The sequence below is a fragment of the Oncorhynchus gorbuscha genome, linkage group LG05 (assembly GCF_021184085.1).
Source record: "Oncorhynchus gorbuscha isolate QuinsamMale2020 ecotype Even-year linkage group LG05, OgorEven_v1.0, whole genome shotgun sequence".
NCBI lineage: Eukaryota > Metazoa > Chordata > Actinopteri > Salmoniformes > Salmonidae > Oncorhynchus > Oncorhynchus gorbuscha.
The window spans coordinates 15,639,430-15,653,523 of record NC_060177.1 but is presented as its reverse complement, the minus strand read 5'-3'; the positions used below and the strand labels follow the sequence as shown (position 1 = coordinate 15,653,523).

The window sequence follows — 14,094 nt, the reverse complement described above, 5'->3', positions numbered from 1 at the left end:
GTATCATACTCTCTAAGGAGAGCAGTCAATCCTCCCTGTCAGGATGGGTGTTTCAACAGGAGCACACCAAGGTCATCTTATCTCATTCTGTAAGTTCAGAATAATAACACACCAGCCATCTACAGTAAATATCCAATGTTATTTTATCTGTTACATATGAAGTTTTGGTTGATTTTGATACACCAGCCATCTACATATCCAATGTTATTGTATCTATTGGATAAGCATATTGGTTTATTTTGATACACTAGTCATCTAAGTATCTAATATTGTTTTATCTATTTGAATACGCATGTTGGCTTATTTAAAGGTGTTCTCTGAGTTTGAGTATACCAGTGAGTAATAGCATGTAGTGTTTGTGTAGAAATGACTCATTAACTAGTGTTCCGTATTATACAAGAGTTGCAGAATGCAGTTGTATATATTTAGCTGCTGTCAAAGTCACTCATTCATCATGGAGCCAGATCCATTTTGGCTGGTGCTGGTACAGCCTTCCCTTCCAGTGCACCCAGAGCCAAGGCCTGTCACATTAACTTGATTAATACAGCGTTACTGTAGAGAGAAATCTCATTTTAGTGTGAAATTACACAACTCAAAGTGGAAAGTCACTTAAATTTCTCCTCAGTTCAGGTTACAAGAAACAATACTTCACATACTCCAATCCTTTTTTCATTAGAAAAAATAAATAATCTTTGCTCTGCCTGTGGTTAAACAATTTCTTTATCATTCTCTCTTTACATGCACATACGCATGCATGCACATACACACACACACAAAAAGTGGGCTGAAGTACAATGCCATCTGCGCCATAACACTGGAAACAGTTGTTCCTTTTGATAAAATGCAAATGAGCTGCTTGGCTATTCTATTAACTCTCCTGCCCTCGCCCTAACTACCACCCGCCCACCAGCCCCCACCCAGCCAGTCCAGCCACACTGGGCTTTCACAGCTTGGGCTGAATGCTCTCTGAACAGCTTGTGATGGCGTGGCCTCGACTCGCCTCACCACAGAGGGCCTCAGCCATAGAAGTAGAGTTACTAGATTGGGTTAAAAAAAATCACCATTGATCACGGCACATTGAGTTGCATGAGGATGCCGGTTCTAGTAATTATATTTCTTTGGCCTCAGCAGGCCCTGGACATGGAGGATGGATGCACCTAGTTTGAGAAAATGTGTTGGCAAATGGAACATCTCCCTATATGACTCTAAACTTCTTGATGCTACCCATCCCGTTAGCGGGATCATTTTCATCAGCAACCGCTGTAATGCTATACATAGCACCACAGTCAAATAACATTACAAAAAAATATTCATATTCATGAAATCACAAGTGCAATATTGCAAAACACAGCTTAGCCTTTTGTTAATCCAGCTGTTGTCTCAGATTTTGAAATTATGCTTTACAGCGAGAGCAATCCAAGCGTTTGTGTAAGTTTATCGATAGCATAACAAAACATTATGTACACTAAGCATTAAGTAGCTAGGTCATGAAAATCAGAAAAGCAATCAAATTAATCGTTTACCTTTGATGATCTTCAGATGTTTTCACTGACGAGACTCCCAGTTACACAACAAATGTTCCTTTTGTTCCATAAAGACTATTTTTATACCCAAAATACCTCCGGTTGTTTGTCGCGTTATGTTCAGAAATCCACAGGAAAGAGCGGTCACGACAACGCAGACGTATATTCCAAATAATATCCTTAATGTCCACAGAAACATGTCAAACTTTTTTATAATCAATCCTCAGGTTGTTTTTAAAATATATATTCAATAATATATCAAACGGGTGTGTAGGTTTTTCAATAATACCGGGAGAAACAATGGCCTCTTCACTCTGTAGCGCAAAACTCACTCTGAGAGCCCCCACCTATCCATTTACGCAATGTAATCTTTCACGCTCATTTTTCAAAATAAAAGCCTGAAACTATGTCTAATGACTGTTGACACCTTAGGGAAGCCATAGAAAAAGGAATCTGGTTGACATCCCTTTAAATGTAGCATAGGCATGCATATAAACAGAGAGGTTTGAAAATAAGAGGCACTTCCTGATTGGATTTTCTTCAGGTTTTCGCCTGCAATATCAGTTATGTTATACTCACAGACAATATATACAGTTTTGGAAACTTTAGAGTGTTTTCTATCCTAATCTGACAATTATATGCATATTCTAGTTTCTGGGGCTGAGAAATAGGCAGTTTCAAATGGGTACGTTTTTTAGCCAAAAATGACAATACTGCCCCCTACACGCAAAAGGTTAAGGCTTTGTAGTTGGGTCAGTCTGTGCAGTCCCTGCTGTACTGTAACTGCTTGACTGAGTAGCATTACCTTTGACGTATTGAGTCAAGAAACTATAGATTTCTCAACCATGGAGAGAGATGTGATGTGTAACATTACAAAGGAATATGTTTTGCCCTTCTCTGTGGCAATACTGTGGTTGCTTGGTACATGGTTGAGAGAGCAGGCTAGATCAGTCTCTCTTTAGACAGTACCATGGTACACTAAACAGTATGAGATTGCCCTGTTTTGAACTACTGTGGATGGATGATGAGTATTTTTGGTGCACTTATCCCTAATGACAGGGCAGGAGAGAGGGTGGAGGTCGACTACACTGGTATATTTAGCACACGGTTGAATCCTCAGTCACCAACGCTCAGAGGGACAGGAAATGTGAGTTTGTCAGCTTAGCAGCAGTAGTCCCAAACCTACTCTATGTGTCCTTACCATAACATACACAGATCATTCAGATACTTCTAAAGTCATGCCACATGACATTCAAGGCATTGTAACTGCCAGGCAAGACAGAGAGTGGTTTTGTGAGTAATGGCACGTGTTTCTCCTCAGGCTCCTTGATCATGTCTTGGAACACGAGGGAAAACAGGTGATTACATCCCTAACTTTCTGACACCTCACCTTGACTCACCTAGAGACATCACAAGGCTTTCAGAAGAGAGGGCTCTATATTGAACTTGACTAATCTTACTAATTATCTACGCAGGGTCTTGCTTCAGTATGAAGCAATTTAACAGCAATATAACAAAGCCTTATATTTATTTTACTAGGCAAGTCAGTTAAGAACAAATTCTTACTTTCAATGACAGCCTAGGAACAGTTCTGCCCCTGTTCATGGGCAGAATGACAGATTTGTACCATTGTCAGCTCAGGGATTTGAACTTGCAACCTTTCGGTTACTAGTCCAATGCTCTAGCCACTAGGCTAGCCTGCCGACCCAATATTTTTGTTTTTAAATGAAGCAATTTATCACCAATACAACAAAGCCTTACTCGATGTTAAAAACAATTGTAGCCTATAATTTGCTATAGCTCGTATGCCGGTACACGGTCTGAAAAAAATAGTAGTTATCTCTGACATCTTCATCTGATTCATTGACTTCCCTACATCTCCATTATTGGCCTTAACATAATCATAACGTGGAGAAGGGATCAGAACGTGGAGAAGGAATCAGAGCGTGGAGAAGGGATCAGAACGTGGAGAAGGGATCAGAACATGGAGAAGGGATCAGAGCGTGGAGAAGGGATCAGAGCGTGGAGACGTTATCAGAACGTGGAGAAGGGATGAGAGCGTGGAGAAGGGATCAGAACGTGGAAAAGGAATCAGAGCGTGGAGAAGGGATCAGAACATGGAGAAGGGATCAGAGCATGGAGAAGGGATCAGAGCGTGGAGACGGTATCAGAACGTGGAGAAGGGATGAGAGCGTGGTGAAGGGATCAGAACGTGGAGAAGGGATCAGAGCGTGGAGAAGGGATCCGTGCGTGGAGAAGGGATCAGAACGTGGAGAAGGGATCAGAATGTGGATCAGAACGTGGAGAAGGGATCAGAATGTGGATCAGAACGTGGAGAGGGGATCAGAACGTGGAACAGAACGTGGAGAAGGGATCAGAATGTGGAGAAGGGATTAGAATGTGGATCAGAACGTAGAGAAGAGATCAGAACGTGGAGAAGAGATCAGAACATGGAGAAGAGATCAGAACGTGGAGAAGGGATTAGAATGTGGATCAGAACGTAGAGAAGAGATCAGAACGTGGAGAAGAGATCAGAACGTGGAGAAGAGATCAGAACATGGAGAAGAGATCAGAACGTAGAGAAGGGATCAGAATGTGGAGAAGGGATTAGAATGTGGATCAGAACGTAGAGAAGAGATCAGAACGTGGAGAAGAGATCAGAACGTAGAGAAGAGATCAGAACGTAGAGAAGAGAACAGAACGTGGAGAAGGGATCAGAATGTGGAGAAGGGATTAGAATGTGGATCAGAACGTAGAGAAGAGATCAGAACGTGGAGAAGAGATCAGAACGTGGAGAAGAGATCAGAACGTGGAGAAGAGATCAGAACGTAGAGAAGAGATCAGAACATGGAGAAGGGATAGTTGAGGAAAGTGGAGAAGGGATACTTACATCACCACCACCAGCGACATCTGCCATGTTCATGTAGTTGTTGTTGTTGGCAAACTGCAAGAGAAGAGAACAGATCATCATTATACCTCTGGCCTCATACCAAGATTATGTCAAATCAGTGTCACAGAGATATTTCCTTTCACAGATCCATTCAATTAGTGCCACTTGCGTTTACATTTTTCAAATTTACGTGTTGAGTTAAGTCCTAGTTGTTTCTACTTGGGTGAGTAATTTCTGCCACATTGCTCTATTGTCACGTAGTAGAAAGATGTCTTTCGAGAGGTTATAGTCAATTCACTGCAAGGTAATGAAAATCTGGGCCGGCTATTCATGCCTTATGGGATGGTAATTAAGCACGGGTTTGCATCACAAAGCAAAGTATCAAGATGTTCTGGCAGGTTATTAACTTCAAGTAACCCAAGGGAGGAGGATGCTGCCAAGGAACAAAAACAAGATGGTGGGAGAGTACCAATAGGACATGGAGCGGTTGTGGTTTTTTGGATTGGTGAAAGGCAAGCATGAATGGAGGGCATAAGTGTTGCTAGATGAGCTATTACAAAATGTGTCCTTTAGTTTAGTTAAGAAATAGCAACAGCGCTGTGTGTTGCGTCCATGACGAGCCCCCTAAACCCACACACACAGCCCTCCTAGCAAAATGGCTGCCATTTCCTTTCTTCTGAGACACAAGCATGCTGACAGGTAGGAACAATGGGACACAGAATGAAGAATTATGCACTAACAGCTGGGCCCTAGAGCACAATGCACCTCTCTGTGACCAGGCTACAGCAGCAGCACAAACCCCACAAACCCCAGCCTACACCGGGCAGGGAGGAAGAGGGGAAGAGGTTTGTGTCTTCATGAGTCCTCCCTCTGTGAGACACTTTCTCCATTTGCACAAAGCACTGGAGTATTTATTTCAAAGTCATTCTAGTGAAACATTATGAATGTGGAACAACTCAAATATAGAGGGAGAGAAAAAATGGTTTCTTATCTTTAGCGGAAGCCAAACAATAGTGGAAATAAATTAAGACCATCAGATGAGAAGTGCATTAATTTATTTTCCACTCCTTTGTTTTTTTCTCCCCTTGTTTTCTTGTGAGTGGTTAGTATGCGAATGTAATTACCAAAAGAACTGTGGCTAATCAACTGTGAATGGTATCCATTAATTAGCCTATGCCTTGGAGAGAGAGCGTGTAGAATCAGCAGCAATGTTAACAGCGTAATGCACCAATGAGAAGGGAAGCCACAAGCCCCACTAGCAGTTGGCAAAGCAGGTGGTTTGATACATTCAACACAACCCGTTTGAAGACCTCTTTACCTGGAGCTGTCCCACTGAACTGTATCTGAGCTGAGCACTCAAACACACACACACACACACACACACACACACACACACACACACACACACACACACACACACACACACACACACACACACACACACACACACACACACACACACACACACACACACACACACACACACACACACACACACACACACACACACACACCTGGCATTCTGAGCAGCACTCTGCCAGTAATTAACCTTAACGCAGCCTGGGCTTATCTGTGAAGTGTTACACTGTCCCCTTCTTTTAGATTACAAATTGAAGCCTCAGAGATATCGCTCTCTATTGAAACACAGGCAACATTGTGTTGATGTAGGGAGAGATAGGAGGGTTTTGTGCAGTGCTACCTCTTCCTAACCCCCTTGATTTTCACTGGTGAGTGAAACGTTAGGGGGTGAACAAACAATAGCTCTGGAACCAAGAGAACTCTGAACATTGTGGGAAATGGAGAGGGAACATAAGGATCTAAGGAGGTGAATACATAATTTTGTTGTTATTGTGGGCTTTCTAATGGCAAGAACTGATGCGGAGGTAGGCTATGTCTTCCCAGAGCATGCAGGTAGTGTGTTGGTTGTCAGTGTTTAGTTATTCATTAATGTCATCAACATCCAACTGTTTCCCAATGCAATTACTACCTGCAATATACAGATGTAGGATCTTAATTTTGATCACTCTTTTGTTGCTGAATATTTTTCTGTGCCGCAGAAAATGCAGTTGAGCTTCGTGATCTACATAAATTCACTGAAAACCCGCACTAACACACGGTTATATTGACAGTATTCCACTTTTCATGTAGCTTCATTTTGACCGGCTTATAGCCTAACCACTGATCAAGCAACGTTATGGACTAAACATGAAAATTCTGTTGCACAGGATTATTTTGCTGTGACAATACAGGTCACATTAAGATCCTATATCTGTAAACTACCACCTCTGTGGTGTGTGCTCCCAACACATGGTGAATTTATACCTCAATAATACTGTATGTACATGTCAGAGAACAAATCCATGTAAATTCTTCCATTGGCTGCCTCTCCTTCCAGTTCTCTGCTGCCATTGACTGGAACGAACTACCAAAATCTCTGAAACTGGAAACACTTATCTCCCTCATTAGCTTTAAGCACCAGCTGTCAGAGTACCTCACAGATGACTGCACCTGTACATAGCCCATCTATAATTTAGCCCAAACAACTACTCCTTCCCCTACTGTATTTATTTATTATTTTGCTCCTTTGCACCCCATGATTTCTATTTCTACTTTGCACATTCTTCCACTGCAAATCTACCATTCCAGTGTTTAACTTGCTATATTGTATTTACTTCGGCACCATGGCCTTTTTTTGGCCTTTACCTTTACTTTTTGGCCCTTATCTCACCTCATTTGCTCACATCGTATATAGACTTATTTTTTCTACTGTATTATTGACTGTATGTTTGTTTTACTCCATGTGTAACTCTGCGTTGTTGTATGTGTCAAACTGCTTTGCTTTATCTTGACCAGGTCACAATTGTAAATGAAAACTTGTTCTCAACTTGCCTACCTGGTTAAATAAAGATGAAATACAAAACTAAAAAATACAAACACCAGGCTCTAAGGTGAGACAATAGGAAAACAAACAATAACAATTGATGCTGGCCTGAGGTCCAGTAAATTAGCTTCAGAGAAAACACTGCAAAAAGGAAAGTATTGTGAAACTCTTTAGGAAGACTGCCCTGTTTCCATGAGGTGTGATTTATTGTGCTTCCAGTTCCAGGGCCCATTTCTCTCCTCTGAGAACTAATCTGGTATCCCAAATGGCACCCTTTGCCCTATGTAGTGCACTAATTTTGATCAAAACCCTATGGGCCCTGGTCAAGAGCAGTGCACTATAAAAGGAACAGGGTGCCATTTGGGACACATCCTAGTCTCTCATCAACACCATTGGAAATAGTCCCCAGTTAAGAGCTTTACCCTACCGTGGCAGTCGCTTGGCCACATCCTCAGTGGACAGTGAGTAGCAACACGATCAGATCTTGTTATTATTATATTGTTGCTCCCAATTAATCTTTGTGGAACGCCGGCGTTTAATGTTCATGTTTCACGGCCGGCCCTGAGTCAAATGCCAGATGAAATTAAGTGTGATTGGAAGGACTGTGCAGCTGACGGCAGAGCCTGCACTAAAATGGGTCAGAGCAGACAATAAGCGCTCTGTAATTAAAATGATGAGATGAGCAGGATGGATGAACAAACTCTGCCTGCTACAGTCCTCGTTAGGACAAAACCAAACCACGCTACGTTACACAGGAAGCTTTTTGGCAGCAGTGAAATCTGCCACTGGTTGAACTAAGGGGTATTATCACCCGAACATGACAGAGTAAATGTTACAGAAATGTTATCATGGGGTGTTCTTATAGGAACCAGGGAACTGGGGGTGAAAAATCTGTAGGAACATAAGAGCACAGCAGCAACAGGCCGGGCAAACCTGTTACTAAGCATTAGACAGCCCTGCACATTCAAGCTCCAAGCTCAGCATGTTTGGAAAAACAAGTGATGTCTCTCTTTCCCTCTCCCAATCTCTCTCTATCTCCTAAAGGCTCTATCTGGCAGAGGGGAACAAGCAGCAGTAGAGTAGAGTAGAGCTTTAAAATAGCCTTGGGATAAAAGGCTTTTATTAACAGACTGGATCCATGGCCAAAGAGCTCTGTGTAACACGAGCCTCGACGGTGTGAGAGAGACAGAAACGACAGAGCAAACACACTGACTGACCGGCCATCTACCTAGTGTTTTCACTCCCAGCCACTTCCTCTCTATCTGCACCAGCAGCACATTTCTTTCTTCAATAAATGTTTCAGAGAACAGAGAATTAAAGAGCTTACATGATCCTGATCCTGCCGTGAAAAGGCTGTAAATGCTGTACTGTCTGGGAAAACACTCACAGAGAGAGACAGAAAAGCATTAAGCTTTCCTCACAGTGAATCAGACGAAGAGATTAGTTCATATTTCTCTCTGTGTTTTGAGGAGGGAAAGAATACCCAATATTTTTTCCATTGGCAGTCTTCTCTCACATTATAGTGCTATGATGAGCTCTTGTGAGAGCTGGAAGAGGAGGAGGGGAGATGGTGGCTCTTTACATCTTCATTTGCTGAGATGCATTTGCTTTCTCCATGTACTGTAAATACCATAGTAATTCATCGGTTTGCTTTTATTTGGCAAGACTTTCCACCCAGTAACTTGCATTAGGATCTTTTACTTCACATTTTCCTGTATGCATATATATTTACAAACTGACATTCTCCACATTTGATAACCCTGGCAAAGCCATTGTATGACTGATACCAGTGTCATTTCAATATCTTCTAACCATAGTTCAAGAATATTTGTATGAACATATGTCATATTGGAAATAAGCTGTTGACAGCTATTATACCAAACACTATTATTTCAACCCCAGGGCAAACACAATATTACACCAGTATGACCCCATCTAACCCCCAGTATGAGGTAGGAACCAAATGGATCAAATCAGTAAACATGGGAAGGACAAGTTAGACCCACAATTATGCCTTGAGAGCCTCTGTTGGACAACTGTCATATGATGATGCTCATAAATGTCAGCTTGGACTGTTGTGCTGGTTTGGTCACCATACAGTCCAGATTCACAAGAGCATGAACAGAGAGCAAAGTCATCGAAAACATAATGTTATAAGAATAAATCAAGTAATTCTTTCCGCTTAAGTCTTGGAGTGTAAAATTACATACTAAACTGAATACAAAGGGTCTAGAATCTTCCCTCTTCATCTGCACTTTAGACTATTCAATTTCAAAGTTGACTCATGAATAAAGCAAAATTAAATGACCTCACAATAACTGATTGGCCATGTCACAAATATCCAGAGAAGAGAAAAAACAATGTCTACTCTGTGATGGATGAGACACAGAATGAGCAGAATATAGGCTACTTAGGTTACACAATACAATCCAAAGCCATCAGTATCAGTACCTGCTTGACAGCAGGTAAGCACCTTGACTGTGTTCCTCCTCCCTCCTCCTCACAGAAACACCAAAAACTAATTCAATCACGAGCAGACATTTGCCAGAAACATATCAGCTGCTGACAAGTAATTTTACAGTTCAACTATGAGCTCAGTAATCACAGCATAGCCTCCGTTCTCCGGGACATGATGCTTATGCTAATGTGTTTTCCAGTCCAGTCATCGCTCTGTAAGAAGGATAAAACACCAGTCAACTTGCAACTACACTATGCCTCTAGTTCAGTCAGAGTATAAACACAAGTACTTTGCTCTGTTTTTTTATTTTAATATTTCCTTTAAGATGACAGCCACTGTAGCTTTGTCCCTTTCATTTAGCAGAAGGGGATGAGACCAAGACCAGCAATACAAACGGAACACTTTCCCTTCTGCCTAACCTCCACCAGGCCAGTTGCAGCTTGGGTAAACACCAATCTCTGATTCCCTGGGTCCTTCTCACCAAATACATGCTCATTTACCACCCAATACAGCATAAACAGTCTGCAGCTGGACCCTCCTGTGATTATAGGGGCTATTCACCCCCAGCATGTCCCCATACATGCAGTGCCAAGCTGACATATATATATATATATTCCTCACTATGTGTTCTGCAGTCAATTTGTAAAGCGACTCTAGTGCACAGCGTGTCCACACAGTCAGCTCACAAGCTGTGTTCTGATCTGCAGGATGGATCGATCTGTAATTCAGTTTAAAGCTAAAATCATTACTCCCACAGCACAGCACAGCACAGACTGTTCCCTCCCATCAGAACTAACTGACTGTTGGTCCAGGACTACACAAGAAGTAACATTAAAGTTAATTTCTCTCTGTCTGTCTCCCATCTTTCCTTCTCTCTCTTATTCACTCTACTAGAGGTTGACCGATTATGATTTTTCAACGCCGATACCAATACTGATTATTGGATGACCAAAAAAGGCACATACCGATTAATCGGCCGTTTAAAAAAAATCTATTTGTAATAATGACAATTGCAACAATACTGAATTATCACTTATTTTAACTTAATATAATACATCAATAAAATCAATTTAGTCTCAAATAAATAATGAAATATGTTTAATTTGGTTTAAATAATGCAAAAACAAAGTGTTGGAGAAGACAGTAAAAGTGCAATATGTGCTATGTAAGAAAGCTAACGTTTAAGTTCCTTGCTCAGAACATGAGTGTCAGGATTTGGCCAGGGTTGTTCCGGTTTTTGGTCACTAGATGCCCCCATTGTGCCTTTTGACCTTTTGTTTTCCCTTGATCCCCATTATTATTTGCACCTGTGCCTCGTTTCCCCTGATTGTATTTAAACCCTTTGTTTTCCTCTGTTCTTTGCTCTGTGTTTGTATGTTATAGCACCCAGCCCTAGTACTCTGAGAACTCTTGTTGATCCCGGTGGACTCTCTTGTGGAATTCTGTTTTTTGTTCTTGTTTGTTTGTTTGTTTTTTGAGTATCTTTTGAGGCTTTTTGTGCTTTACCTTCCACCTTGTGGATTTACCTTTTTTGTCTTGGAGGATTACCTTTGTTCTTGTAGGATTCCTTTTGAGGTTGTGGAGTTACATGTTTTCCTGAAGAACTTCACTTTTTACTTCATTAAATACACCGTCTCAAGTACTGCTGTGTCTGCCTCATGTTCTGGGTTCTGCTGACTATTTGTGGCTCAGTTGGTTAAGTGACTGTTTCTCACTCCGGAGACCCAGGTTCGTAACCGGGTCCTGACAATGAGAAAATATGAAAGCTGGTGGTTCCTTTTAAAATGAGTCTTCAATATTCCCATGTAAGAAGTTTTAGGTTGTAGTTATTATAGGACTATTTCTCTCTATACCATTTGTATTTCATTAAGCTTTGACTATTGGATGTTATTATAGGCACTTTAGTATTGCCAGTGTAACAGCATAGCTTCCGCCCCTCTCCTCGCTCCTACCTGGGCTCGAACCAGGAACACAACGACAACAGCCACCCTCGAAGCAGCGTTACCCATCACTCCACAAAAGCCGCAGCCCTTGCAGAGCAAGGGGAACAACTACTCCAAGTCTCAGAGCGAGTGACGTTTGAAACGCTATTAGTGCGCACCCTGCTAACTATCTAATCATTTCACATCGGTTATACGAGCCTAATCTTGTGAGTTGATAGGCTTGAAGTTATAAACAGCTACTGACAAACGCACAAAGGTTCTGTTTGAATGAATGCTTACGAGCCTGCTGGTGCCTACCATCGCTCAGTCAGACTGCTCTATCAAATCATAGACTTAGTTATAACATGATAACACACAGAAATACGAGCCTTAGGTCATTAATTTGGTCGAATCTGGAAACTATCATCTCGAAAACAAGACGTTTATTCTTTCAGTGAAATACAGAACCATTCCGTATTTTATCTAACGGGTGGCATCCATATGTCTAAATATTCCTGTTACATTGTTACATTGCACAACCTTCAATGTTATGTCATATTTACGTAAAATTCTGGCAAAATAGGTGGTCCAAACTGTTGCATATACACTGACTCTGCGTGCAATGAACGCAAGAGAAGTGACACAATTTCACCTGGTTAATATTGCCTGCTAAACTAGATTTCTTTTAGCTAAATATGCAGGTTTAAAAATATATACTTCTGTGTATTGATTTTAAGAGAGGCATTGATGTTTATGGTCAGGTATACATTGGAGCAACAATACGCACTGCATCGATTATATCTAACACAGGACACGCTAGATAAACTAGTAATATCATCAACCATGTGTAGTTAACTAGTGATTATGATTGATTGATCGTTTTTTATAAGATAAGTATAATGCTATCAAGCAACTTACCTTGGCTTACCGCATTCGCGTAACAGGCAGTCTCCTCGTGGAGTGCAATGAGAGGCAGGTGGTTAGAGCGATGGACTAGTTAACTGTAAGTTTGCAAGATTGAATCCCCCGAGCTGACAAGGTAAAGATCTGTCGTTCTGCCCCTGAATGAGGCAGTTAACCCACCGTTCCTAGGCCGTCATTGAAAATAAGAACGTGTTCTTAACTGACTTGCCTAGTTAAATAAAGATTAAATAAAGGTGTAAAAAAATGTTTTGTCCAAAAATACAGATTTCCGGTTGCTATGAAAACTTGAAATCGGCCCTAATTAATCGGCCATTATGATTAATCCGTCGACCTCTACTCTCTATCTCTCTCTCTCTGTCCCTCCCGCTCTTTCTCTCTCTCTCCCGCTCTTTCTCTCTCTCGCTCTAGCTCTTGGGAGGTATCCAGATTTTCTTACCTTCATACCGACCATATGCCATCCCAGAATATTCAGTAATACCAGCAGTGAACAAAATCCCACTGAGCCTCTGTAATCCAAAGGTTAGAAATGATAACAAGTACATGTAACATCCCATAGAGAATGCTAACTAAATGCTAACAAGCTTATTGTGAACATTTTATACAGTCTCTGACCTAAATTATTTACAGGACAGACATCCCAGTTCATAAAGTTATACAAAAAAATGCTACACAGTTTGTTGCACGCACAAATCAAAATATATATAATAATAGACAACAAGGCTCCAGCAATAGATTCTCTGGTGTTACCAATCTTATCTTAATTTTGGAATAAGCTAACCACTTAGCTAGATAGAAAACTAGCTACTAAATTAGCAAATCAAAAGAACAACTGCAGAGCAATTTGAACATTTTAAACAGCTAACTTAATAGTAATAAGATATCTTGCTGGCAAAGATTTAGTTGTGAATTCCATGCTGTAACAAGGCTCCAGTCTCTCGTCATTGTGTGCTTGTAAACAATCACCACATGACTGAGAACTATAATGAAAAATATGTGACAGGTGAAATAAAGAATGGGATTTTCTTAATCTCCTAACGTATTGCACAAATTGACTGTAAATATTTACTTAAAAAGTAGCTACAAACAGTAAAATTAATTTTTAAAAACTTCAAATAACTAGTTTTAACGGTCAACGGTATTTTGACGGTATTATTGAAAAACGATCCCATGGCTATTTCCAAATACCCAGTTATATGGTACAGTATATACGGTATACCATTCAAGCCGATCTCTCACCCCTCACTAGATTAGAATGGAGCAGTAGAACAGGTCTGAGAGAGAAAGGCTTGGTGTTATCAACGGTTCTGAGAGACAAAGGCTTGGTGTTATCAGAAGTCTGGATCTAACAGATGACAGTTTTATTCAGTTTGTCTCTGATTGTCTCTCTCTTTAACAGCCTGTCCACTCTCTTCTTCTCTGGCCCTGCATTGGTTGCATCCCAAATGGAACACTATTCCATAGGTCTTTGGTCAAAAGTAGTGCACTATTCAGGAAAT

General features: G+C 41.0%; 1 protein-coding gene across 1 annotated transcript in view; it reads right to left on the bottom strand.

Annotated features, from left to right (window-relative positions):
• Positions 1 to 14,094, bottom strand: part of LOC124035560 (TOX high mobility group box family member 3-like) — a 66,569-nt gene that overhangs the window by 21,636 nt on the left and 30,839 nt on the right. Inside the window, exon 2 of the mRNA XM_046349042.1 lies at positions 4,414 to 4,467. Within this exon, the coding sequence (XP_046204998.1) occupies positions 4,414 to 4,467 (54 nt within the window). The remainder of the gene's footprint in view (positions 1 to 4,413; positions 4,468 to 14,094) is intronic.